The following is a 25,842-nucleotide window of genomic DNA, read 5'->3' as shown; positions in this document are numbered from 1 at the left end:
CCAGTGTGGATAAATATTGTGCCCATTCTGAATAAGTTTAGTAATGATTACAAGGAAAAATATCAAGTATGTAGGAATCATTACAAAACAAGGTTACCATTTTAATTCTCTACTTTAGCCTGTATAAGACACAATAGAAATTAAGGAATTAACACCATAATTTAGAAATCCAAATTAAGGGAAAAAACCTCCATAATAAGGACAAGAATTTGGTCTCAGCAAGTCTACTCTGATCCCAAAATGGCCACAATTTCTTGGTCCTAAAGTGTCTGTAATAGAGTGGTTCCACTATATTCATCATTGTTGAACTTATATAACACCACATCAAAAGTAAGAATGGTGCCAGACAGATGAGGCTATAATTGTATGACAAAATGTGTGTCCCTACACTACTAAGCAATGTAGCTGTATTGTATTGGTTTTGGCAATGCTCTACCCATTATGCTGCTCTGAACATGGAGAACAATAATTGAATCTGGCCTGGCCTATACAACCAACCAGCTTACTTGAAAAGTAAGTCAAGCCCGTAGCCTTAGCTGATGAGCAAATCACGTATTCAGCCAGCAGAAAATTGCATTTTAAAATGTGTTTCATATCACACTGAAGGCACCTCTGGGGTAAGTTATACTTCACCAATATTTCCAAGGTGCCTTAAAGGTATATTGTAAGGCTAGTTTCTTGTCAATACTTTGTTTTTGGTGGGAAGGTATATAAATATCTTCATGATCCCTACTATACAGTATGATTAGATTTCAGTCTGCAGTACTGAAACTATTCAGTGTCAAGGAGCTGTGCCCCTAAACCCAATATCCGATAGTTACAAAACCAGAAGTCTCCTCCAGAAACTCCCTGAGGATGGGATTATTCTCCACATGATTTTTAAAAGGTAGATATAGATGGTGCATATGCTACGTATATTTGTGTAGTTTGAGTTTCAGTTACTACTACTACTACTACTAGTAACATACCATCTGCACAACAAAACAAAATATAACTACATACAAAAAGATATAGTGAATGCATGTAGCACATAAACTTATAGTATGTACTTCAGTTAACAAACTAAATAATATCTTTCAAAGCTGCGTATCTTGTATTCCAGCACTATCATCACCTTTTGAAACATCAGATACCTCAAGTAGTCGTATTGAACTTGCAAATGAATCAGAGTTGGACTATAAAAGTAGACATATCTCTGTTAGAGGAATGCAGTGAGTGACATATCCACCATAATATAGAAAACTGGAATTACTATCTGTATATTAGGGATCATGGAGATTTGAACTTTTCTGGCAGAAAAAATCATTCAAAAACTAGCTTCACAATAGCATCCTGACATTGGTTAGGTATAACCAAGCCCAAAAGTGCCCTCAATACAGCCCTAAATAGTTCCAATAAATTTCTACAAAATTTAAAAAATTATTCAATGGAATTTTCTACTGACTGAATAACTGCCTGATGCTTTCAGACAAGTGTAACTCAATAACAGCTGTAAAGTGGTCCAGCACCATGTCACCATGGGTTCTAGCCCTGCTTAGTACTACAGCCATATGTGTGGTACAGTAATGCTGCATGTCTACTTGAATTTGTAAAATGATCAAGATACTCTAATAGAGCAGTCATTGTAATATACTCTAATAGAGCATTCAGTATACAGATTATAGTCACTGTTCTCATTACACTGCTTGGTCTAAATCATTTACATTTATGTTAATTGTCTTTTCAAAAGTTCCAATGAGTCAACTGCATGGCATTGCATTGAGCTAATTGTAATTGTAAATTTGGATAGAGGCGTAGCCTGCACATCCAAATCATACACACAATTAGGTCTCCATCAAATCATAATAAAAAGCATAATAGGCTGGAGTGCTATGCCAGCATAATGCTGGCATATTAAGTGAATATTTCAAACTATGGAGTTTAATTCCATGAAAATGTAAATGTATTGATACTCCCTAATAGAACAGTCGGTGGAAACTGCAAACTGCAATAGAGCACTCAAATGCATTGTACATAGCTCCTTAGATCGATACTCTCTAATAGAACAGTCATTTATAGTGAAACACTGATTAAAATGTTCCATGATAATTGTCCCAAATGTTGTAAACTTAGGAGCATAATGCAGGCATAATAGAAACACTGAAAAAGCATAATGGGTGAAAATTTAGGAAATTCCCAAAAGCATTTTGGGCAATTTTTTGAGCATATTTGACTGAGGCCTACACACAATTAAGTAGCTATACCCATTATAATTCCATACATTATATTACTATAGTGTATGTCCAGCAAATTACTATAGTGTCTGTCCAGCAAATTCTTAAATTGATTAGGGGAGTTGGAGTCAATCACTGATTGGGGTAAAGAATTCCAATCGTTAATCACTCTAACTGAAAAGAAGGATGATCTTGATAAGCATTTTGTATATAGCTTGAATAATTTGTTGATCATGCATATCATGTATTAGCAGTTACAATCAAAAATAGCCTCCACATGCCATTTCAAAGCATATATATGTAAATTTCCTAGTCAACCTCCAAATGCTGTATCATCCATGTTTGAAAGTATTTGTGAATCAGTTGAGTCAGAAACAGACCCTCTCAATTAGGTCAATGTATAACTTTGCCTTGGTAAATTTTTTTTCCTGGCTACACCACTGTGTACACTATAACAAGTGCTACATACAGCAATTTTAATGCCTTAAAAGTTCTATGAAACATGCAGATAACTTCTTAGGTTGGTTAGCATTTGTATATCACTGCTGAAAATATTTACTTCAATGCCTATAATCATTATGGGAGTGCATTTATAGCTGGATGTGATGTGGCTGCTTAGTGGGAGTGACATTTATACATATCAGTTTTATAACTAGAGGATAACAAATGGATTCATGTAGACACAGTACCTTTTCTAATCGCTCATTAAGCCTTTTAATTTCTAAATTCAAGCTTTGTATTCTTTTCTTGTATTCTTCTTCAGATTGGTGATTAGCGTTACCATCAGAGTTACTCTTGTAAGAGTGTTGATCTAAACAATGCTCTCCTTCTGGATCACGATACACCCTGTACATCTACAGTATGTGTAGTCATTTATAAATGTAATATACATTTGGCTACTTACCTTTGAAACAAAAACTAAGCCCAATATTAAAGTCGTGATAAGAAGCATCATTATTCCTAGTATACCATATTGTACATTTGGAAATTCTTCTAGAAAAAATCCAATTGGAGTGAGAGTTATCGAAGCAATCACCACTCCGTAAACTGACATTGCCACAAACCGAGACTCATTTAAAGACTTAATTTTTATTTTACGTGTCTCAAAGGCCAGAAACAGTCCAGCTAGCAGCACCAATCCTTTATAAGTAAACACGACTACTAACCAAGGCAGTGAGTTTTCAGATCTACAAACTCCAAATACTTTAGGCAGATCACCAGCCTACAAAATAGTACTGTCAATTTAATAAACATTACTACTAAAGCACTAACATCTTCTCCTTCAACTTCTTCTTGTTCTCTTCTCAAGATGGCACTAGACACTGCTGTTGGTGGGATCAGTATTACAATATCTACCAGAACTAGTACTCCAACAATGGTCAATAAATAAATATCGTTCATACTCTATAATATAAACAAGTACAATACTATTCATACCAGTCATCATACAAGCACTGACCAGTTTAGACCGTGGTGTAGAATAATTAAAGATATAGTATATCCTCCATGTCTTGGCAAATATTGTACCATACAGTAAACTAAATCCGATTGCTACCAACCAAATTCTTGTCTGACACAGATGATCTACTGTTGAAGATGATGCCACATTTTCATCCACTCCAAACAAAATCACTGTTATGTAAAATATAACTGCTCCAGCTATAATCATCACATTGACATATGGACTACTTAGTTTCACCAGCCTAAATTATTTCACACATTCAACCTAATAGTACATGATTCTAATAACATACTTTTGTTTTCTAAACCACAGGTTGAAAACCAAACAAATAACAGCAAAGATTATTCCAAATATGGACAACACAGTGTAGATGACGAACAATGACACATAAATACGGCTGTACTCCTCGTCTTCTGCAGCACCACCTAATAGGCAAGATAAAGAAAGCTAAAATGACAATTACCAAAATTATTTTAGATAACAAGTGTACCATGGGATTATTTAAGTAAATGAGCAGGAAACACTTATTGAATTTTAAAAAAATTGTAGCTTAAACATAAGAATTTATAACCTAAGAAATTGTGGTATAGGTATTCATAAATCAGTCAGGTAATTATTGATAAAGATATGGTTTATGTAAAGTGGCAATCTATATGCTTATTATGACCTACATATACATGAAACATGACTAAAACACAGAATGGTCAAAAAACGGATTTGCAAAGGATGGATTTAACAGTATAGCATTCTAAAACATAACAAACTAGCCTATGAATGCAATCACAAACATGCTCAAAATTATTAAAGCCAATTTTTCAGAAAATTTTTCCCATTCCATTTGCAAGTCCGTTTTCCAGCCCAATTCATGGTTTAATTGTGTCCCCTACACACAATATAGAGTGTAATACGTATTATTGAATCTCTTTTCTGTACATCTGTAAAGAGTTAAACACATGACTACACAGTATACACACCTGGAAATATTGCACTGTCATTTTCATTATTATCGATGATTAATAAACCATTTTCCACTCTTCCAATTGGAACTTTAGTCAAAATGTTATTAACTGCGATAGAATTTTATTAATTTGCTTAGTAATTGTAAACCTGACCTTCTCTATACTGGAGCACACGCACTCTTCCAGGTCTGTCACCATTGTCATTAAATGAAACATTACCCTATAGCAATATCATATACATAGCAGAATTTTTTATACATAAAGTAGAACCTCAGTTATATCTGCATGGGCCCCACTTATCTGGATTCTCGGTTAACTGAACCACAGAAATGACTGCTTATTATAGTAGTGACTGTCCTATTAGAGTAGTTGATAATACTGATTCTAAAATATGCCATTAAAGGTTATTTATACACAGTTTCAGAGATATGGAATTTTCATACTTATGCATGGACCACCCACGGTCCCAAGGGGTTCAGACAACTGAATACAATGTTTATTATTCTTGGATTGTACTAGGTGACAATTATTTTTAAACATCACAATTTTAGGAATCATTAGGATTATTATTTTACTAAGTAATTTTGTATGGGCAGGATCCAACAGAAAAGTTTATTTTATACTTTCCATAACATGCAAAGTGTTTTATAGAATTGCTAATATAGTAACTGTATACTTACAAGAGTTACTTGAAAACGGCTATAAGGCTATGGGCTTGATTTTTTCACTGTTCAACAACGTCGCTTCAACCCTATAAGTGCGTTTTGGTATGCTGCAGCACATACAATGCATGCATCATGGACTTACCTGTGTTCTCTTTATCTTTGCTGACAGTGCATGGTGTTGATTCATGGTACCCAGCTCTAGATGGCTTCCCTACATTTGTAACTGAAATCATCCGCGCTTTTCATTATTATTTAGCATTTTGGAAAAGAAAAAGGGTTCATTTTTTCTAAAAAAAGTAACAAACACCTATGTCTATACTCCACTTTGTATCATGTGTAACAGAGCTGTGGACCAGCATTGAAACCGGGTCACTACTGCTGACCCAGATGACCCACTGACCCAGATTTGACCTAGTCTGGCACGGCCGCCCCTTCGCAAACAGGAAGGGTCTGGAGACCCTAGCATAGTGTACTTGTGCGAATGGAATGTAATTAGTGGGAGAGATGTGATTTTGTTGCACCATTATCACTCGCATTATCATTATAGTCATTGCGATATTCATATCCAGTTAGCCAAAACGGATATTACGTCACTAAATGAGCAGGTAAACGATTTGATTGGATGCACCAGTTTTCGGTAAGTTCGCACAAGTACGCAATGCTAGAGTCCCCATACCCTTCCTGTTTGTGAAGGGGCGGCCGCGTCAGACTAGATTTTACCCAGATGTGACCCGGGTTAATTAAAAGTGAGGCGTGCACCAACAGTTAAGTTTTGAGCATAGATTTAGTGTCGACTAGCGCGTTATTCAATGGGCATGATTCCACGTAAGTTTGCAGAAAGCAAGATACGCTTCCTGTAAGTGGGTGTGGCTTTGCACGCACCTAACACACTATAATTAAAAAGGTATGACACAGTCATGATATAAAGTAGGCGTGGCTCACGAAAAAATCTGGCCTTGTCTGTATCTCGTACAACAATCAATTAGTGGGCGTGGCTCCACTTAAGCCAGCAGGCAGTTATGAGTATGGTTTTGTGCATACCTGTAGACTTTAATATCACCGACAAATGGGCGTGGCTGCATGTATGACTGCAGGCAGTTGTCCGATAAGTGGGCGTGGCTCACGAAAAGAAGTTGGGTTGTACCAGAATGTGTTTATACACTTCTGTACCGTCCAACTAATTAATTTGCTTCGCACATGATTCAATTCGGGTCAGACCCGGATAATTTTTAAAGCGGGTCTGACCCGGATGACCCCGACAAAATGTGACCCGGTTAACCCGACCCTGTTTCAATGCTGTGGCCAACTACCAAAGAAGGTTTGTTGTAAACTTTAATTGAGTCACCAACAGTACGACCAGAAGCCCATTATATTTGATGGACAGATAGACATAGCATTCAGTTTCAGTGAGAAAGTACCTGACCAATTACTTTTATCTGAAGCTGTATGTCATCAGTTAAGCATGGTTAACTATCACCCTGCCAATATCCAGTTCACCTTATAAGAAGATAAGAAATCTGTTGAAGCTCAAGTTGCTCCTTTTGTGCAACAAATACATCTGAAGCTGAAGCCAATGCTACTAGAACTACTAAATGTTACTAAAACACCAAGGGTCAGGAAAATTGGACACAGTCAGAGTACAGGTGCCAAGGAGCCAGATACTCCTGCTAGTAAGATCAGAGATCATCTACTAAGACAATGATGGAACAACAGAAAAGTAAACAATCTCAACAACAGAAATGTCCATACTTTCTTGAGAAGTTGTAACTGGAATGATTAACATGATGACTATACAAGAAGACACTCGGACAAGCTTAACCAAGGGAGGAAGTTCTGTGATAATGTGATGGTGGCATGATTCAATAACCCCAGTCATGAGACTGAGAGAGAGAGAGAGAGAGAGAGAGAGAGAGAGAGAGAGAGAGAGAGAGAGAGAGAGAGGAGAGAGAGAGAGAGAGAGAGAGAGAGAGAGAGAGAGAGAAGAGAGAGAGAGAGAGAGAGAGAGAGAGAGAGAGAGAGATGAGAGAGAGAGAGAGAGAGAGATAGAGAGAGAGAGAGAGAGAGAGAGAGAGAGAGAGAGAGAGACGAGAGAGAGAGAGAGAGAGAGAGAGAGAGAGAGAGAGAGAGAGAGAGAGAGAGAGAGAGAGGAGAGAGAGAGAGAGAGAGAGAGAGAGAGAGAGAGAGAGAGAGAGAGAGAGAGAGAGAGAGAGAAGATGAGTGAGAGAGAGAGAGAGAGAGAGCGAGGGGAAGAGCAGCCATGGTCCCTTCTTGAAAGCACAATTTTGCATTATAGCTCCCCTCCACCTTTAACACCTCACATATCAGTTTAAAATATTATATATTTGTGAAACACAAGCCCCTTTAAGGTGGGCTTAATTTTTTCATTTTTTGCAAAGGCCTAAATTTTCTTTGTCTTTTTGCACATTTTACAAAATCCATTATAAAACACAAACTTGATTACCATAAAATTTGGCATATATACTGAGGTGATTCAAGTGTGGTGTGTATCTAACAAACACTCATGGAATTATAGACAACTGGTTATTTGCATTATGAAAGCCAATTTTTATCACACCTGCAACAGGGTAAACCAAAAACAAGGGGAAATCAGTATATGCATAGGTTAACCATCATAGCTCAAACCTTTTGTGGTTTACAAGAATATCCTATCAGTACCTGTAACAGCCTGTTCAAATATGTCTTTGTAATATTGTTTAAGTCACGGTGGTGACGTGGCTACTATACAGGTGTGGCTATTACATGAACCACCTGGCAAATATGTATACAACTGTTTCGAGGCCTATAAACATTCCAATAAAGCAATCAGACAAGTGAAACTTGTGATGTACTATACAGTGTATGATAAAATATTACTTACGGTTAATCCAAAAAACTCCAAATTGAGCATACTCTGATATATGGTTTGGGAAATGTTAGCAGAGTCTTCACTGTCATAAGTAAAATTGACTAAATCTGCATTAGTGTTGTTCAGAGCTAGTGCTACTGCCCATACAGCATCAAACATGAATGCACTGTCTTCTAGTTGAGATGATATGTCAATATCCAAATCATTAGCAACGTCATTATAATATGATGCATAGTAGTTCCAGCTCTGCAAAAAAGACGTTTAAATCATTAATAAAAAAAAGATCATTAATACGGCCACGTTATAGGAACCAAAAATTTAGCCCAAATAATAATTTTGGCCCTCATTGTTAGGGTTATGCAGTGCACCTTGGTTGTTTGGGACCAACTAGAGGGGCCACACTAATGATGTAATCAGACTTAAAGTTTTTCACTGAGCAAAGCTTAACTATGCAGTGAAATTTCAATGATTGTGTCACTTATGGAGCTAATACATATGCCATCAAATGTATTTCAATGATGGAAACAACATTATAGCAGCTATATGTTTTTGCTGTGGCTTTGTTTTATTTAAATTCTTAAAGATTGCTAGATGTATTACAAACATAGGGATCCCCCAAAGAAAATGATATCTGCAAAAACTCTGCCTTTAAAAATCATAAAACTTATTTATGATTATGACAAAAATTATCATTTTAAAACTCATATAACTTCTTAGCAATAAATTGATTTACTGGCTATATGCATTTGAATTTTATTACAATTTTTGTATAATGTTAAAGACAAAGAGCTGAAGAAAAATAGTATCATCCATACACCTGCATAATAGGTATTACAAAACAGTAGGTAGCTATGGTCACCCTATTTTCAATTGCTAAACATTAGGCACCAGCCTATTACGCTTTTAATTTTTCCCATTATGCTATGCTGCAGTACTCAAAAGTTTTGCCTATTATGCTCATAATTATGCTCAAATGTTTGCCACAGTTTCAGTATTTTGTCACAGTTCCAATTTTTTGTTACTTTCTATATGTGACCAGAATTGCAAAAGGGGTCTTCCACACACATCCAATTTACGAACTTTGGCAATTCATAACTTGAGATTGAAAAACGTTATTGATGTATAATTTGGCCAGTAGTAAGCGCCAACATAGGTAAATGGCAGGAGAAAATTTCATGTATGTATCTTTCTTGACCACTAAGTTATGGTATTTCACGTTCATAGAATTGGACTTGTGTGGAGACCCCTTTTCACAAATCCGGTCACATATATGGATAATGATAAACTTTGGCTTATGGACAACTGGTTAAATGTAAAAAGTACTTGTTGTGCATTAAGAATTTGGCTGCATTGTTAACTATAATAACAATTGTGTCAGATAACTACTTAATGCCATATAAGTGGCATCGACAGCTCTATTATTGTAAGCCAACCTTTTTCTGTGGCATGCATTTTTGCTTACAGTATGACAATTATTCTGTCTATTATGCTTGATGCTTTCAGGCACCTATTATGCTCAAAATTATGCCAGCATAATAGGCTGGTGCCTACTAGAGATTAAATCTGTACAATGAATACTAAATAGAAGTAGTAACATAACTTACTATATTTCCTACATTCAGCTCATCCTTATACTCTTCATCAAGTCTGGGATAGTGATCAAAGATCAGTGAAGTCAGCAAGATATTTTCTATAGCAGTTTCAGTTACAGGATCATTCTTTGTGCAACTAACATCAGTCCACCAGTTGTCATTGTACCAGTTGAAAAACATCCATGCATATTCTGGATGAGCCATATTATTTTCGAGTGCCTATATATGAATAGTACAACTAACACGCATCGACAATACTACATTACAATAATGTACATGCACATCAAAGTGCATGTGTACCTCACACATCAGTCTAATTGCATTTTCTTGATACATGTTTAAAAATATGATCCGTGCTGGAGAATTCTATAAAAATGCATAAGTGATATGTATACTGTAATTGTACAAATGACAGTAGCTATCAAAACATTATGCACGAGTATGTATGCACACTTCAATAATACAAGATTCAGTGCTCACCTTCAGTGCATTTACAAGCAACTCTACATTATTTTCTGCCTCATCCGTGTTAAAGATAAGCTCTTCTGTTAGCTGCAAGTTTGCTTGGTTAAGATGACTTTTAAACCCTGTAGAAAACTAGAGCAATATCAGTAATACAATTTATTCTCAAAGCTAATCTACATGTATTCTAAAACAGAACTGTAATCTTATAGTACTAGCTATTGCAATTTGTGGTACATATATCCCTGGCATTTCTAAAAATGGAGAGTGTACATGTTGTTGTGCATGTGACCAAGGAAAGCCAGTCATAGGCGTAGCAAGATATTTTTAGATAGGGGGCTCTACTTTGGTGTCAAAGAGGAAAAAAAAGGGTCAATAGCTGCTAAGAATGGCTGTTTTCCACTAAATAATATAGATTCTATCACTGATAAAGCACATTAAAATCCTTATTCACAACTTCATAGTTTGCTACACTGCTTCTCTGAATACTGTGACTGCTTTATTAGAGTAACTGACTGCTCTATTACAGTATCTCGATCTTTTTTTGAATTTACAATCAGAAAATCGCAAGGGGGCTCCAGCCCCCCTGGGTTCATAGGCGGATCTGAGGGGGGCCAAGGAGTGCTGTGCCCCCCTGGCCTTTTCCTTGCCCCCCTTGTACTCACAGTACTATATTGATACCAGAAACTGGAATCATGCATTTACACTGTATTCAGAAGTATAGAAAGCCAACGGGCAAATAGAAGACAACAGTTATAAATATATTTTACAGTTATACTATACATTGTAAAGAAAGTGAGGCAAATAAGTTTGAATTTTTGTGCTAAGATTGAGATACTCTAATAGAGCAGTCATTACTCTAATAGAACAGTCACAATTCTAATGTCATAACAATACTAGCTACACCTTATTTTTGATTTAGTACACTTTACCATCAAGCAGGTTTTATCTCAGATAGGCTAACTAATCTTTATATGCATTGCAAGCATACACTTAATGTTATCAAAAATGCTCCCAAATTCAAACCTAGGTCTAATTTTAAAAATTTTTCTTTAACTACAGTCGTAAAACTGTATGTCTGTCTATTATTCATCCAGCTATACTGAATAAAGTTATGCAACTGAATATAACTTGTGTACTAGAATTCCTCTTAGTGGAATAAACACTGTTGTACACTAAAACTTCTTGCCCCCCCCCGACAATGCCTCCTAGATCCGCCTATGCCCGGGTTGCTACGCCAATGCCAGTGTGTGTAACTTACTATGATGAATTTTAGAATAACAGTATTAATTATGATTTGTGCATCACTCCTCACGATCAATAATACTCAATATATTTTATGCATCACTGGCTAACTTGTACAAGACTTACAAAAGTAAAGATATTCTCTGATTGTGTTATTAAAGCAACTCTGGACCAACCAAATCTCTTCATGGCTGCTGTTATTCCTACAGCAATTTCTGCATCACTTGACACTGTTCTTAGGAATAGAGGAAATAACTTCTCATTAGAAAGACGAGGTGAGGTAGATCCTGGTGATATCTACAAAAGATGCCAATCTGAAGTTACAATCACACCAACAATCGTGCAAAAACAGCTGACCTATAAAAAGGTGCATGCAACATTCAAAACCTGGGTGAAAAAAATTGTCAAAGATAGCATCCAAAAAATGCATAGCTGCAATGTTTCAATGCTGATCACTTTTAACAAGGCACACCTAACTCCCAAACCCTTCACCACTGAACCGCTGTTGTCAATTACTTGAGTCATTTAATTTATATTATAAATGAAAATTTGTTGTAAAAATGGATGCAGCCTTCAAAAGCCTGGGTGAAAAAAGTTGTGAATTCAAAGATGGAGGCAAAGAAAAAGGCAAAAATTATGCTATCAATTTTATTAATGGCTGTATGAATAACCCTGAATTGAAACCTAGACGACTTTGTTTTTGACTATTTTTCAATGTTTTTTGTACATCTTTTCACCATTGTGAGACTGTTCTATTAGAGTGTCTGATTTCCACAATTTTTTTTGGTTTTCTCTTTGCAACTCTGCAGCTGTTGTGATTTTTTTAAATCACAAAAGGTTTGAATGACCGATTTTCAATTTATCCCCATAAGCAGTTTACTCTGCAGGTGTGACAAAACTTGGCCTATTTTTTGTAAATAATTGTTCATGACACTGTGAATGTTTATCAGATTCACTTGGTATGTGAATTAAGGCTGGGCGGTATTGAAATCTTACTATCACGTGGGAAAAATATCACGATATTACTAATTATCACGATATTTTTTCATATTTTGACAGATGCTCTACTATGAAACTACACCTGCCTACACAAGTGATATAATCTGCAGCAACATGAATGGATGTGCAAAATTACATGTACATGCCTCTACATGACATGTACCATTCATTGAACTGTGCATGGAGATATAGACATCAGGTAGACATATAATTAAGCATAGTGAGGATGTGTCTTGTACACCCAAGTGCATGACATGAATTCAGGAGTTCTACAGATTCCCATGCACAACCAAAACACTACTAACTATAGCAATAAAAGTTCATCTCAGTTTTGCATTACCCATGCACATTTCATTACAATGCTACAATGTACAGAAATATTCTTTCCTCGATAAAAATCTAAATAATAAAGTCCCTTTAGTAGCTACTTTCATATTCGCATGAATGCTCTATTAAAATTACTTGACTGCTCTATTAGAGTTACTTGACTGCTCTATTAGAGTATATAGGTGACTGCTCTATTAGAGTATCTTGATCTATAATCCTGATCCTTCCCTTTCCTGGAGATAAAACAGCAGCACCATTTTTACAGTAGTTAGCTATTATTGGAGAACACTGCAGTAATCATGAGGTCACAATAATATCGTTTCTAAGAATTTTTGATGATACTGGTACCGTTACATCAGAATATCGCGGTTTTACGATATAACCGAGATACCGCCCACCCCTAATGTGAATCATCAGAGTTGGTATGTGATATTTATCTTCACCTTTCTCACACTTTACCAAACCCAGTATAAATGTGAATGCATAACTCAATTGCCATGACATTGTGGGTTAATTTAATTTGCAAAAACAAAGGGGAAAAACACAGGTCCTTGCAAAAAAGGGAACAAAACCCATAGAAGTTGAGTCTAGCTTTGAGGCTTCATATTTGCTTAATCTATATGTGGGGTACAAAAAGCTATAATGCAACGACCATGGAGCTATGCATGCATGAAAACACACTTCTTTCTTCTTGTCAGTTTACATACAGTGTGGCACACTGCATTTCTTGGTGGCATGACACACAACTGTGTGTCTTGCTCAATACTTAGTACTCTTCAAGTAAGAGATATACTGTATTGCCTCGAATTATGACCCAGGCGTTTATTTGTTTAAAGCACCTATTGCTCATCCAAAAGTAGCACTAAATCTGAGGTTAATTGCTATAAAAGGTTTCTGTTGACACAACAAAGGTTTCAGTTGGTATTACATGATGTCTATTAAAGCTATGAATACTACAAACTGGCATTCATGGTGGTCACATTGTTATCAACCCCAGCGACTAAATGAGACCAGATGGTTATACAGGACCAGCCATAATTTGAGGCAATACGGTACATTACTGTGGTGAGTATAACTTCCACCTACCAGTGAATTATGATCTACTTTGTTAGGCAACTACAGTACATCCTATAGCACTTTTCTTTCCTAGCCAATTAGACTAGTATTAATAAATATCAATGTAAGAAAAACAACCATTATGGCAAGTTAAATAAAAGCAACTTGCTAAACTATTCCCTTCTGAAAAATTTAAAAGGCTAAAACACTACACCAACAGATTGATAATTTAAGTACTTATTATATATTTTCCTTTTATAGAACCAGTGTTTATGTATATTATCTTGGGGCTTTTTGATTCAAAACTGTGATTGCACACAGACTATAATATTATGTTTTTTATTGCTAATGTTGCTAACAGTATGTGTTAAATAGCCACTGGGATTGTTTTAGCATTTTATAGAGCTACTGGCCATCTAGAACACACAAGGCTTAAGACATGGATATTCTTGGACAGCTGCAGACGTTTTCTGTGACTATTCCTCTCAATTTTCTGAAGATCAATAATTACTTTTAGAGGTGCTTAGTATGCTTGAAGGTGTTTGAGAACCAATTAGAGAACTGAACCAGTCTTGGGGTGTTTTTGTAACAAATGCAGGTAATTTGAGTGGTTTGAATACCAGTTATGCAATTAGTAATCTATATTAGTGATACACTTTACCAAATTCAGTAAAAAAGTGGACATGGCTCCTCTACCAAAGGGGGATTTCATGGAAGCCTTGTAACACCCTCCCTCCAAAGGATCTGTTCCTACTGCATTTATGATAAAAAAAGTCAAACCTGTATTGCTGGGTTTACCAAGCTATGGTACACTGCATATATATATATATCTATCTCAATGTGGTCACAAATATTTGAAAGAAAATACCTGTAGTACTAGACCTGTAATACAATATCTATACAAAAATAGCCAAGCTGTGAAAAAAGGGTGCGGCCTCCAAAAAAGCCAGGGTGAAAAAAGATGTGAAATCAAAGGTGGTGGCCAAGAAATGGCTGTGATGGTAAGTTAATGGCAAAAATTTTAATAACGACAATTCAGGTGAATTTGTGTTACCTTCTCCTAGGATTTGGCACCAAATTCACCTGAATTATCATTATTAAAATTTTTGCATTAACCTACCATCACAACCATTTCTTGGCCATCACCTCGGATTACACATCTTTTTTCCCCCTGGCTTTGTTGGAGGCTGCACCCTTTTCTCACAGCTTGGCTGAGATATCACTTCTTTTTGTATTTGTATTCCAAAACCAGCCTGTGGCCAGCTTTGTAGTTCTTTACTTGTCTTTTTCTGCAGAAAGGAGAAGACATCAAGACCTGGATTCTATGGATACTTTTTTTAAATGATGCTTTTAAAATACAAAAATTAATACTGTATGAAAATTATCACATGTCCTCTCTCCTACAGGTAGGCCACTTTGTAGCAGAAATCTCTACAAGGTAACTTGTTTGTAGCTGAAGTCTACAGGGTGACTTGTTTGTTGCTGAACTCTCTACAGGGTGATTTGTTTGTAGCTCAGTGAACTCTCTATAGGGTGACTTGTTTGTAGTTGAACTCTCTACAGGGTGACTTATTTGTAACTGAACTCTCTACAGGGTGATTTGTTTATAGTTGAACTCTCTACAGGGTGACGTGATTGTAGTTGAACTCTCTTCATGACTTGTTTGTACTGTAGTTGAATTCTCTATAGGCCAGGTGACATTTTTGTAGTTGAACTCTCTTTTGGGTAACTTGTTGCTAGCTGAACTCTCTACATGAATAGCTGAATGTTCTAATAGAAAGATTTATTATATAGCTGAATGTTCTATTAGGGTGACTGCACTATTAGAGTATCTCAATCGCGCACTTGTTACACCTACGTAGTGTAACTCAATGGTTTTTATAAACCACTGAAAGCTTGTTCTAAAACAATTAATCTACCTCTGTACCTATTTTTGGCTGATTCCATAAACTAGTTTGCCTGGTAGGCGTGACAATTAATATTTTTTAATTCAGTAACAAAACTCGATCGTGCGCTTTTTACACATAGTTGGCATTTTTGTTATAACTCCATGACTGTTACTGCGATTTCTTTCAAACCACAAAAGGTTTGCACTATGATAGTTACTCCATATACAGACCGATTTTTAAGTAATTCTGTCAAGCGGGTCACCCTAGAGCAAATCGCCTTTTGATTTTTGAAAAATCGCACATAACTTCCTTGTTCTTTGTCTGATCTTTACCAAATTGGACGCAGTATTACGTTCCTACTGCCCTTCATTTTAAGTAAATCAACCAAAGCACGCACGAGTTATTACAATTTTTCTAAAGTGTGCGAGACAAAGAAGAAAAAGATTAAGAAGAAAAATACGGAGAAAATAAGACAAACTTCGAAGGCACGTATCTCAGTGACGGATGGGCGGATTCACCTCAAATTTAGAATGGGAGGTGCCCTATCCTGAGGGAGTTCCAGAGCAAAAATGGCTAATTTCTGTCCTGCCTTTATCGACCTACGGATGCGTGAAAATGGTGTTTTCTTACGATCCTGTAAAATACACACTTGTCTGTCGCGCGACCGCACTAGCTGTACTTGGCCGCATGACACACTATTGTGTGTCTTGACCATGCGTGCTTGCATATCTGTAATCTACTCAATCTGATATAATTCTTAGAATCGCACAATGCAGGGACGTAGGGAAGGTGGTTCCCAGGGGTTCAGGAATCCCCCTCATGCCCCTATAAAATTTAGACCTCTGAGTTTACAGCACGACCCTAACAGTCAGTGTGGCAGAACAAAATGAGTGAGTAGCTAATAGTTTATGGCAGAGCAATTAATAAAACTTTCATTGATCTCTCAAGGAAGGATTTACAGAGGTAACATGAGCCCTCTTTAAAAAGATCGCTATACTCTAATAGAGCAGTCAGGTATATACTCTAATAGAACATGCCTGTAAATATCCATATGTTAAGGAACTTTATTAGTGAGTTTTCCAGACATTCTAACATTAAAAGCAAAACTGAGCATGACCTTATACTGCTATAGCTTTGGTGTGCACTGTATAAAGATATAGAACTCCAGTAATTTATCACTTGGGAATGTAAAATGAATCCATGCAATGCATATATAGTAGATATAATGTTTTGATTGTAAGTCATTTCATTTGTATCAGTGGATTCATGGTTCCTATACTAGTGGGACAACTATATACAGTGTTGGGCAAGTTACTTGTAAAACTAACTAGTTACATATTACTTTCAACTGAACTATTTAATTACAGTTACATATTACCCATAAAATAAAGTAACTGTAATAATATTACATATTATATTACTTTGTGTCCACAGCCTTAAGCTGTCACGTATGAAACTACCACCTTATCATGTGACATGATGATTGCGTTGTTGGACAATATGCAAATTTTGGTTATAAGTAAGAAGCTGGTGAATAAGCTTCATTCAGTAGGCCTCGTTACTTCGTTGTGGCTAGCCGTTACTCAGAGGACAACTAACGAGATTAGTAACTTCGTTACTTGTAGTGATAATATTATGTAATATTAGACTCGTTACAGTAACTATATTACTTAGGTAACGCGTTACATTTGTAAGTAAAGTAGCTTGTGTTATATTACCTGTTTTTATAGTGTATTTCATTATATTACTTTGTTACCACAAAAGTAATAATATTACGTAACACGTTACATAAGTAACGTGTTACTCCCAACACTGACTATATATCACTTACAGATATTGTGTCTCTCTGTGTTATGCTGTCTGTTTCCACTAGCTTTATCTAGTACTAGCTTCATCCCAGGGGCACGTATAATTATGCATATTAATTAATGTACTTTTTTGCATAGAAATATATAGCAATTTATTGAGTTTTGATTCATTAAAATGTTGAAGTCTCTCAGCGGCTGGAGGCTGCTTCCCCAGACCCCTGCTTCTGGTAACTCAATACTGATGTTGGAACCCCCCTTCAAAAAATCCTTCCTATGCCTCTGCAATGATACATTTTATAACTTGATAATCCCAAAACCTCATAATGGCATACAGCTACTAATGCAGACAATATATAGCTATGGTACCACTCATGATGTAACATTGTCTTGCACGAGTGTGAGTGATTAAAAAACTTGCGGCTGTTTCGCTCACAAGTATTCATCCCAAATGAAACGGGATGAATACTCGCAAGTGAATTGGGTGCCAAGCCCTTTAATTAGTGAGTTTTTTTAATCATTCACACTCTCACGAGACGATGCTACATTTGAGCGGTACCAGACTTTACTTCACCTTTTCATACACATTCATTCATTGCTACTGACTTACAATTATCTTTACATAAATTATTTCACTATGCTAACTACTGTAACAGTGCATTTGTAGCTAGTCCACACAACATATGGAGAAAATGTTTTAGCAATAATAAACAGTGACTCTGGAAAATAATAACAGCAATTCTAGAAATAATAAACAGTGACTTATCTGTTTCACCTTAATTGTAAAGTTGCCTATTGTAATGATATAAATAGGACAGTCCTACAACACTAGATCATGCTGCCTAAAATATAATCTGCAAAGAATGCTGTTGAGATTCTATATATAAGAAGGTTTGCTGAGAACTTGATGACGGCTAGCTAGCCAAAAAGAAGAAAGGTGAAAACATAACTGTTTTTGTGTTGGTATTAAAAGCTGTTCTTTTGTATGCTACAAGATTATTAAATCATTCTATAATTTGAGAGCCTTTGAAACCATAGTATGTCCAGAGACAGAACACAATTTTGATGGAACTGCCATACACTCAAAAGTGCTTGTGTGAATCCTACCAACTGCACGTGACATACGTATGTGCATGCTATTCACACAACTGGAATGTGCTACGTTGTTTTGACAACGCACTCAATATCAGCCAGAACTAATCTGTAGCTACTAGACAGATGCTAAAAGCATCAAGAGGCAAATATTTTACATGCTGGATGCTAGTTGGGTGCATGTGAACTTACAATTTGTATGCTGAGCTATGCAACTGATGGGTATAAAGATTCAAGCTTTGTCAAGACGGTGATTAGATACTTTTGTCAGAGTTCCACTATACCATAATGTAGCTAATCTGAGAGTTGTGAGTTATCTATGCATATACAATTAATTAATTAATTATTTGTGCTTAACTTGCATGTAATTATTCAGTGCCTTGTTTTTTGTATGCAATGATTCATTTTCCAGTTTGCTTACCATTTTTTGACAATGCTAGTCATAACTGAGAGTCAAGCACTTCTTGTACACTAAATAGGTGAACCAGAAATCACTTTGGTTAGGTAGCCAGTAAATCCTATGACTTGTTCTTATTTTCAAAGTTGGAGGTCTAGTTAGGAATAAGGCTCAAGTCCCATGCATTTAAACAGTACTGAAATCACTAAAATCACAAGAACTTTTGGAAAGTGGTGGACCTCACAGTCATAGCAACACAGTTAGAGTTATGCAATTGTGTTAAGTGTCAGTATCATTCCACGAACCTGGATCTCTAAAAAGCAGCGAAATTAAGTTCAGGCAGTTGCAGTAAAAGTGAAGCAAAAATGGTGCCTGTGTAAATGATCATGAGAGTTGTGTGTTTGTATTCTTCAGTAGCCAGTACTATGAAGCAAGATGTACCATTTGTTGTGTTGATAACTTGGCTGTGGCAATAGTAAAAGACTATGTGGTAGTAGTTGGCCACATGCCCAGAATAGTTCTTCCCTTTTCTGAGCCCGGCTTTTCGGCTTTTCCAATACAGTATCCCTCACATAATATTCACTAGCACAGCTGAAAGCAGTACTCCAATGAACCTCTGGGATTTGGAGGCACCATATTATCGTTTTCACAATCTTATTTAACTCGTTTAAAATATTTAGCTGAACAATGTCATTTTGATTGTGACCAACAATTATATTGAGTAAATATTTTGTTCACGAATAACTTTCAACCCACTGCCTAGAAAAACTCCATTACTTGTCTAACTATTGTTTTTAACATCGTGTGTGGAGTTCTTTTGGTTAGGTATTAAAGTGCAAACTCTTTGTACACTGCCCTATGTAATTACAAGTTTCAATCACCAAAGATGTCCTTGTCAGCTGCTAAGTTTGTCTACACTTTTTGTGATGAATGTTATACGACCTGCTTTATACAGAGTATCAGTAAACCATTATTGATTGTGTAATACACGAGTGTACCAGCCTTACATGGAGTGTCAGTATACTATGCTGATTTTTGTCCGTGTAATGAATGACCATACCAATGATGTGCCAGTGATCACTGTTTGTGTAATGGATAAACTCAGCCTCGGGCTCATACTCAATGAAGGTAACCACAAATACTGAGTATTTATATGCTCAGTCTTTGACTATGCTAGGCTTATAGCAACATAATTGTGAGCAATGGTGGTTGTAAATAGACACACTTGTGAAGTAAAGCTACTCTCCTGCTATTCATAAAACGGCATGTATAAAAGTGCATGCATGTACCACACTGAGCAATTAACATGATCATGAGACAAGTACGTGATCACATTTGCAAACTGAATTGCTTCAAATGCATATGTGGTTTAGCAACAGCATGAAATCATATCAAAGTATATGTAGCTATATAGCTGGTGTGCATGCACGAAAACAATCTACAATAATGCATGGTGTACATGCACATGAAACCGAAAGCACGCTGAGCAATCAACATGTGATCACATTTGCAAACAGAATCACTTTAAATGTGCACATGGTATGTAAAGCATATGTAGCTATATGACTTCAGTATTTTGGTGTATATACGTAGTTGTTTTGTAGAAGGATTTTAGGATCTACAAATATCAAGTATTCCTACATCAAATGTGAATCCATACCATATTTGAGATTTAATGAATTTCAATAGATTTCTTTATACCAGTTAAGAATTCAAACTTTGGAAGAGCAGCCAAGACCACTTCACTTCTCCAAGAGTTACTGGTGAGTACTACTGTTTTCATGATGCAAATATTCACATAGAATTGCTGCTTGTATGTGATACAATAGCTATTAGTATTAGTAGCTACTATTAGGTATACTAATAGCTACTATTAGTATTAGTAGCTATTAGGTAGCTATTAGGTAGCTACCTTTAGGCCTACTGCAGCTGAATAACAGTTCAACAGTACAGAATGGTGCTTGGGGGCTATTGTTTGCCAACTAAAGAGCTATTGAATTGTGCATGTGGTGTTTGGATTGTAAGTACAGAAGAGGAAATAGAGTTTATGGACGTACATTTTCGTCCATAACTCAGGCCAACTGTTGGCAAAAAGAAATCACAGCGATGAAAAGAAAGAACATCTACCAAGATATCTGTTGCAATTTTACAACACCATTTAACTGTGCACATCTCGCCAAAAGTACAACTTGAAGAAAGAAAGAAACCACCTAACTACAAACAAACCAAATGTAATATACTCTCCAATGTGGGATAGCTTGTTATACCATTCTGATTTTACTGTCTTGACACTGTTTTCTTTGTTCATCTTCCCATAATTCGCAACATAAATCTAGGGAATTATTTTGTCAACACTGAGTTTCTGAGACAGTGTTTATAACTGACATAGCTAGTAGATATCGCACACCTATCAATACTACAAACTAAACCTCGAACATGGCTATTACATACAGCATGTCACAGATATAGCTATAACAACTGCACATCACTGACCTGCACGAGGTTCCAGTTGGGTGCAAGCTCTGCAACAGGTTCAGTAGCAACAGAGCAATCCGCACCAATCAACATGATCAGGTTCTGATTAAGTATTTGGTCTATGAAACTTCGTAAGGTAGGTGTTGCTTCACACTACAAACGTATTAAGCAATTGACAATTCACACAGTTTTAGTCTCGCGCCAGACCACAAGAGGTCTTGCGGCCGGGGCGAGACTATTAATAGTGACAACATTGCACTAAGGTTATTACCATTGAATTGTTGATTGTGACTTCGAACGTGTACTGAAGCGTCGAATCATTGTTAATCGTTTCTAATGCTAATTCTAGGGGAAGCAGAAATCCTGTATGATCAAATCTGGTTCCTGCCTGCCTGCTAGATACTAGCGCTCCAAGACGAAGTGTTTCTTTTCCATAGGCTACTTCCACCAAAACGACGAATAAAATTGCTCTTGCCGTAAACACCATTAACTTTTCATAAGCCATGGCCTCGTCAGGATGTAGAGTGTAGGCGTCAGGATGTAGAGTCATAACTTATACTACATACTATGGTAGAGTATGGGCATACGTCATCATTATAAAGTATAAAGAATAAGGTTACCACTATGCGAATTTTTTTTTTGGACGCACTTCTGACTTCGAAAATTTTTCATGTTTTGTGAACTTACCGTTTTTCTTTGTTTTACGGAAAGCAACATTATTTGCGGAGAAGGAAAAGGCATAGATTCTTCCCCTCTATAATCTATGGAAAAGGTCACACTGAAACTATTAGCCCCTGTGTATTAAGTGTGTTAGTCGTCTTCAAAGACGTTGTGAACAATGTACGAGACTTACCTGAATGGACGTTTCTTCCCTGCCGTCCGCCTGTCATCTCACAACACTGGCGTGACTCGATGGCTGAAAACTTCCGAGTGAAGGCCAAGGTGAAGGCATGAAAGGATAGAAGGACACTTGTAAGAAGGTGTCACAAGTAATAAAGACAGTTTATTTTTTTTTTAAATTTTATTAATGCTGTACAGCACAAGTGCTGAAGGCAGACCTCTCAACTCTCACGCATTCTGCGTGAGTCTCACTCATTAAAGCAAAACCTCACTCTCTCACTCACAACACCTCAGAACTCACGCAAAATCAACACAAGTTCACAAACTCTAGTCCTTGTCTTCAGCAATAACAAAACAGCCGTTACAAGTGGCATCACGTGATCAAACGTAACGCACGTGTGCCTAAACCGCGTGTATTTTTTGATAAATCAGCATGGAAATTATTACTCTATCTGATGATGAAGATACTGGTCCACCTTCTCCAAAGCGACCTAGAGAAGACAAGAAGTATGGTGGTGCCCACACATACAAATCAAGGTTTCAGGCAGTATGGCAGAAGAAATGGCCATGCATAGTTCCAGTGAGAGATAATCCACACATGTTTCAATGCACAGTTTGCTTTAAGGCATCATCTTGCGCTCACCAAGGGGAAAGAGATGTTACCCGCCATATCGAGTCAACTCAACACAAGAAAAATTGTGATGCAGTGCAACATGTTTCCCCATTATCATTTCCATCTTCATCTACTGAAAAGGTTTGAAGTTGCCTCTAATGTGTATATTTAAGCCTTCTCTTCCTTTGCATGCTTCTAGACTACTAGAGCAGAGGTAAAAGTAGCCAATGCGTTGGTACAGCATAATATTCCTCTTTCTTTTGCTGACCATTTGAGTCCACTGCTAAAGGACATTTTTCCAGACAGTGTAACAGCTAAAGCCTATGCCTCAGCTAGTACCAAAACCACCTGTATTGTGAATGGTTCCCTAGCTCCCCACTTTAAATCAGCTCTAGTGGAGTCAATGAAATCAAATCCCTTTTCAATTGCTATTGATGGATCAAATGACTCGGGTGTGCAGAAGATGAATCCCATTACGGTGAAAATGTTTGACGCAAGTCAAGGGATGATTGTAACAAGGTTTCTTGATATGTGTACTACAACAGGTATACATCAGGCATTCTATATAGCTAAAATATTATATTGTAAAAATGATATGAATGTAGGTAAGGCGGCTGGGACAGCAGAAACTATCTTTAACAAAATGGATGAGGTTTTGCAAGCAAACGAAATACCTTGGAGTAACTGTGTGGGAACTTGTGTTGACAACACTTCAGTAAACATGGGCATAAGAAACTCCATCAGATCCCGTGCACTTGCAAAAAACTCAGCCATATATTTTATGGGTTGTCCTTGCCATATTGTGCATAATACATGTATGAAGGCATCAGAGGAGTTTGCCAAGGTAGATATAATTATTGGTATTGGTATTTAGCAAGTACTACTTTCAGATAACCGGGTTTGATGTTGAAGATCTTCTGATCGACAACTTTTATTATTTTGATAAGAGTACAAAGAGGAAGAATGAGCTGGCCGAATACTGCAACTTTTGTGATGTCGAGTATAGGCGGATACTTAAGCATGTTAGCACCAGATGGCTGAGTCTAGATCAAGCAGTTACCAGGACATTGAAGCAATATGCTGGCTTGAAGTCCCACTTCCTCTCAGAAGGTGTATGTAGTGATATATATAATACGTATGTATGTCATTAATATTTTTCTTTCCCTTCAATAGATTACTCACAGGCAAGATTTCAGCGTTTGAAAGTATGGTATGCTGATCCAATGACAGAAGTTTATCTGATGTTTTATGCATCATCAGTACAAATATTTGTTGAATTTAATAAATTCTTGCAACGAGAAGATCCCATTATCTGTGTCATATCAGACCAAATGAAGAGCTTTCTTAAAAAGCTATTAAGTCGATGTATTAAAGTCAGCATCATCAAAGCTGCCGAAGAAACTTCTGAAGCAGGCATAACCAGTGTTGCCTATGCAAATGCTGAAAATCAACTAAAAGGTAAGTTGGTTTAATTACTCCCTATGGAGAAGTCTGGTATATTTTTCTTGTAGATGATGCACTGTTTGTTGGCATAATGACAAGGCAGCTATTAAACAAACTTTTAGATGAAGGAGACGTTGATAAACGGAAAGAAACAGTGTTCTACAAAGCAGCAAGGAAATTTTTTGTCACTGCTACCCAGTATGCTCTGGAGCATCTCCCTGTTAAGGATCCAGTTCTTGAAAATGCTACTTTTGTCAATCTTGAACGTGAAGCGGAATCCTCCAATGTATCACAATTGGCATACTTTATTTCAAGGTTGGTTACTATGTATAGTAAACACTAAGATATGCGTATCTTTAGGTTTCGAACACTACTACTCTATGCTTCAGATGTATCTGAATTGACAAAACTTGAAGATGAATTCCTGCAGTTTCAAATGCTCACAAATTCAGCAATTCCTGGACACGTTTGGGAGACTGCTGTAGTTTATGATGATTCAGAAACAAAGCACTACCGAATGGATATTTTGTGGGCTTATTTAAAAACACTGAAAACCCCTGATGGAGCATTCTCATTCAAAAGGCTGGCTTCTGTGGCGCTTCTCATACTTACACTGCCCCATTCCAATGCAGAGGAAGAAAGGATATTCAGCATGGTAACAAAAAATAAAACTAAATTCAGGCCAAGTCTGAAACTTGATGGCACACTATCAAGCATTTTAACAATCAAGTTGGCTAAATCAGAGCCTTGCCATAAATACAACCCTTCAGCAGCAGTGGTCAAATCTGCAAAGAAAGCAACAACAGAATATAATAGAGCACACAGCAACAAACAATAAATGATATGCACACAATAGAGCCTTCACCTTATTGTATGTCACAAGTATAATTATAGCACAAATGTAAAGTAAACTTTTGATTGAAATTGCATCTAAGAGCCTCTAAAATTTCGGCAAAACTTTCTAGGGGGAGGGGGCATGCCCCCAGATTCCCCTCAGTGGCGGCAGAAGGGGGGGGGGGGGGGGCTAGAGGGGCTGGAGCCCCCAACTTTAAAAAAACAGGGGCAGAGACCCCCCAATAATTGTGTTTTATGATGTCATAAGTATTTAATGCTTCATTCTGCAAAACTTACTTGCTATAAGACTATTTATCTATCATAAATTATTGGCTAAAACTGCCTCCAGATTCAATCTCACAACACTTACCTTTCAAAAATTTCCTGGGGGGGCATGCCCCCAGGCCCCCCTAGAGGGAGAGCATGCTTCGCATGCTCTGAGTGCGCTTTGCGCACTGTCCAAGTGCCCTCAGGTACCTATATGCTCAGCCCCCCAGCTTTTCATACCTTCCTCCACCACTGCCCCTAGAGAACTCACACTTTGCATTTTGGAGTGTGCTTTGCACTCTCTGGGTACCACATCCACAGTCCCTCACTCATTTTCATAC

The 25,842-nt window shown here is 36.9% G+C and overlaps 2 protein-coding genes across 5 annotated transcripts; one reads left to right on the top strand and one right to left on the bottom strand.

Annotated features, from left to right (window-relative positions):
- Positions 1-938: 938 nt before the first annotated feature.
- LOC136251066 (gamma-aminobutyric acid type B receptor subunit 2-like) lies at positions 939-22,709 on the bottom strand. Of its 4 annotated transcripts, none has more exons than XM_066043446.1 (15): positions 22,358-22,490; positions 21,523-21,657; positions 11,591-11,761; positions 10,238-10,354; positions 10,058-10,123; positions 9,770-9,976; positions 8,178-8,411; positions 4,788-4,854; positions 4,650-4,742; positions 3,968-4,100; positions 3,673-3,916; positions 3,486-3,617; positions 3,118-3,435; positions 2,903-3,067; positions 939-1,175 (listed from the first exon to the last, which is right to left on the bottom strand). In XM_066043446.1, exons 2-15 carry the CDS (start codon positions 21,595-21,597, stop codon positions 1,077-1,079), a joined length of 2,121 nt encoding a protein of 706 aa, XP_065899518.1. In that variant the 5' UTR covers positions 21,598-21,657; positions 22,358-22,490; the 3' UTR covers positions 939-1,076. The 4 variants fall into 4 exon arrangements, with proteins under 4 accessions (XP_065899518.1, XP_065899517.1, XP_065899519.1 ...); XM_066043445.1 differs by lacking the exon at positions 22,358-22,490 and adding an exon at positions 21,776-22,147; XM_066043447.1 differs by lacking the exons at positions 21,523-21,657; positions 22,358-22,490 and adding an exon at positions 22,646-22,709.
- Positions 22,710-22,777: 68 nt separating this feature from the next.
- Positions 22,778-25,333, top strand: LOC136248524 (zinc finger BED domain-containing protein 5-like). Its single transcript, XM_066040298.1, has 7 exons — positions 22,778-23,098; positions 23,157-23,502; positions 23,563-23,801; positions 23,848-24,067; positions 24,131-24,415; positions 24,469-24,715; positions 24,761-25,333. Exons 1-7 carry the CDS (start codon positions 22,778-22,780, stop codon positions 25,236-25,238), a joined length of 2,136 nt encoding a protein of 711 aa, XP_065896370.1. The 3' UTR covers positions 25,239-25,333.
- Positions 25,334-25,842: the final 509 nt, after the last annotated feature.

Source organism: Dysidea avara, chromosome 3 (assembly GCF_963678975.1).
Source record: "Dysidea avara chromosome 3, odDysAvar1.4, whole genome shotgun sequence".
Classification (NCBI taxonomy): Eukaryota; Metazoa; Porifera; class Demospongiae; order Dictyoceratida; family Dysideidae; genus Dysidea; species Dysidea avara.
This window is presented reverse-complemented; position numbering and strand designations above follow the sequence as displayed.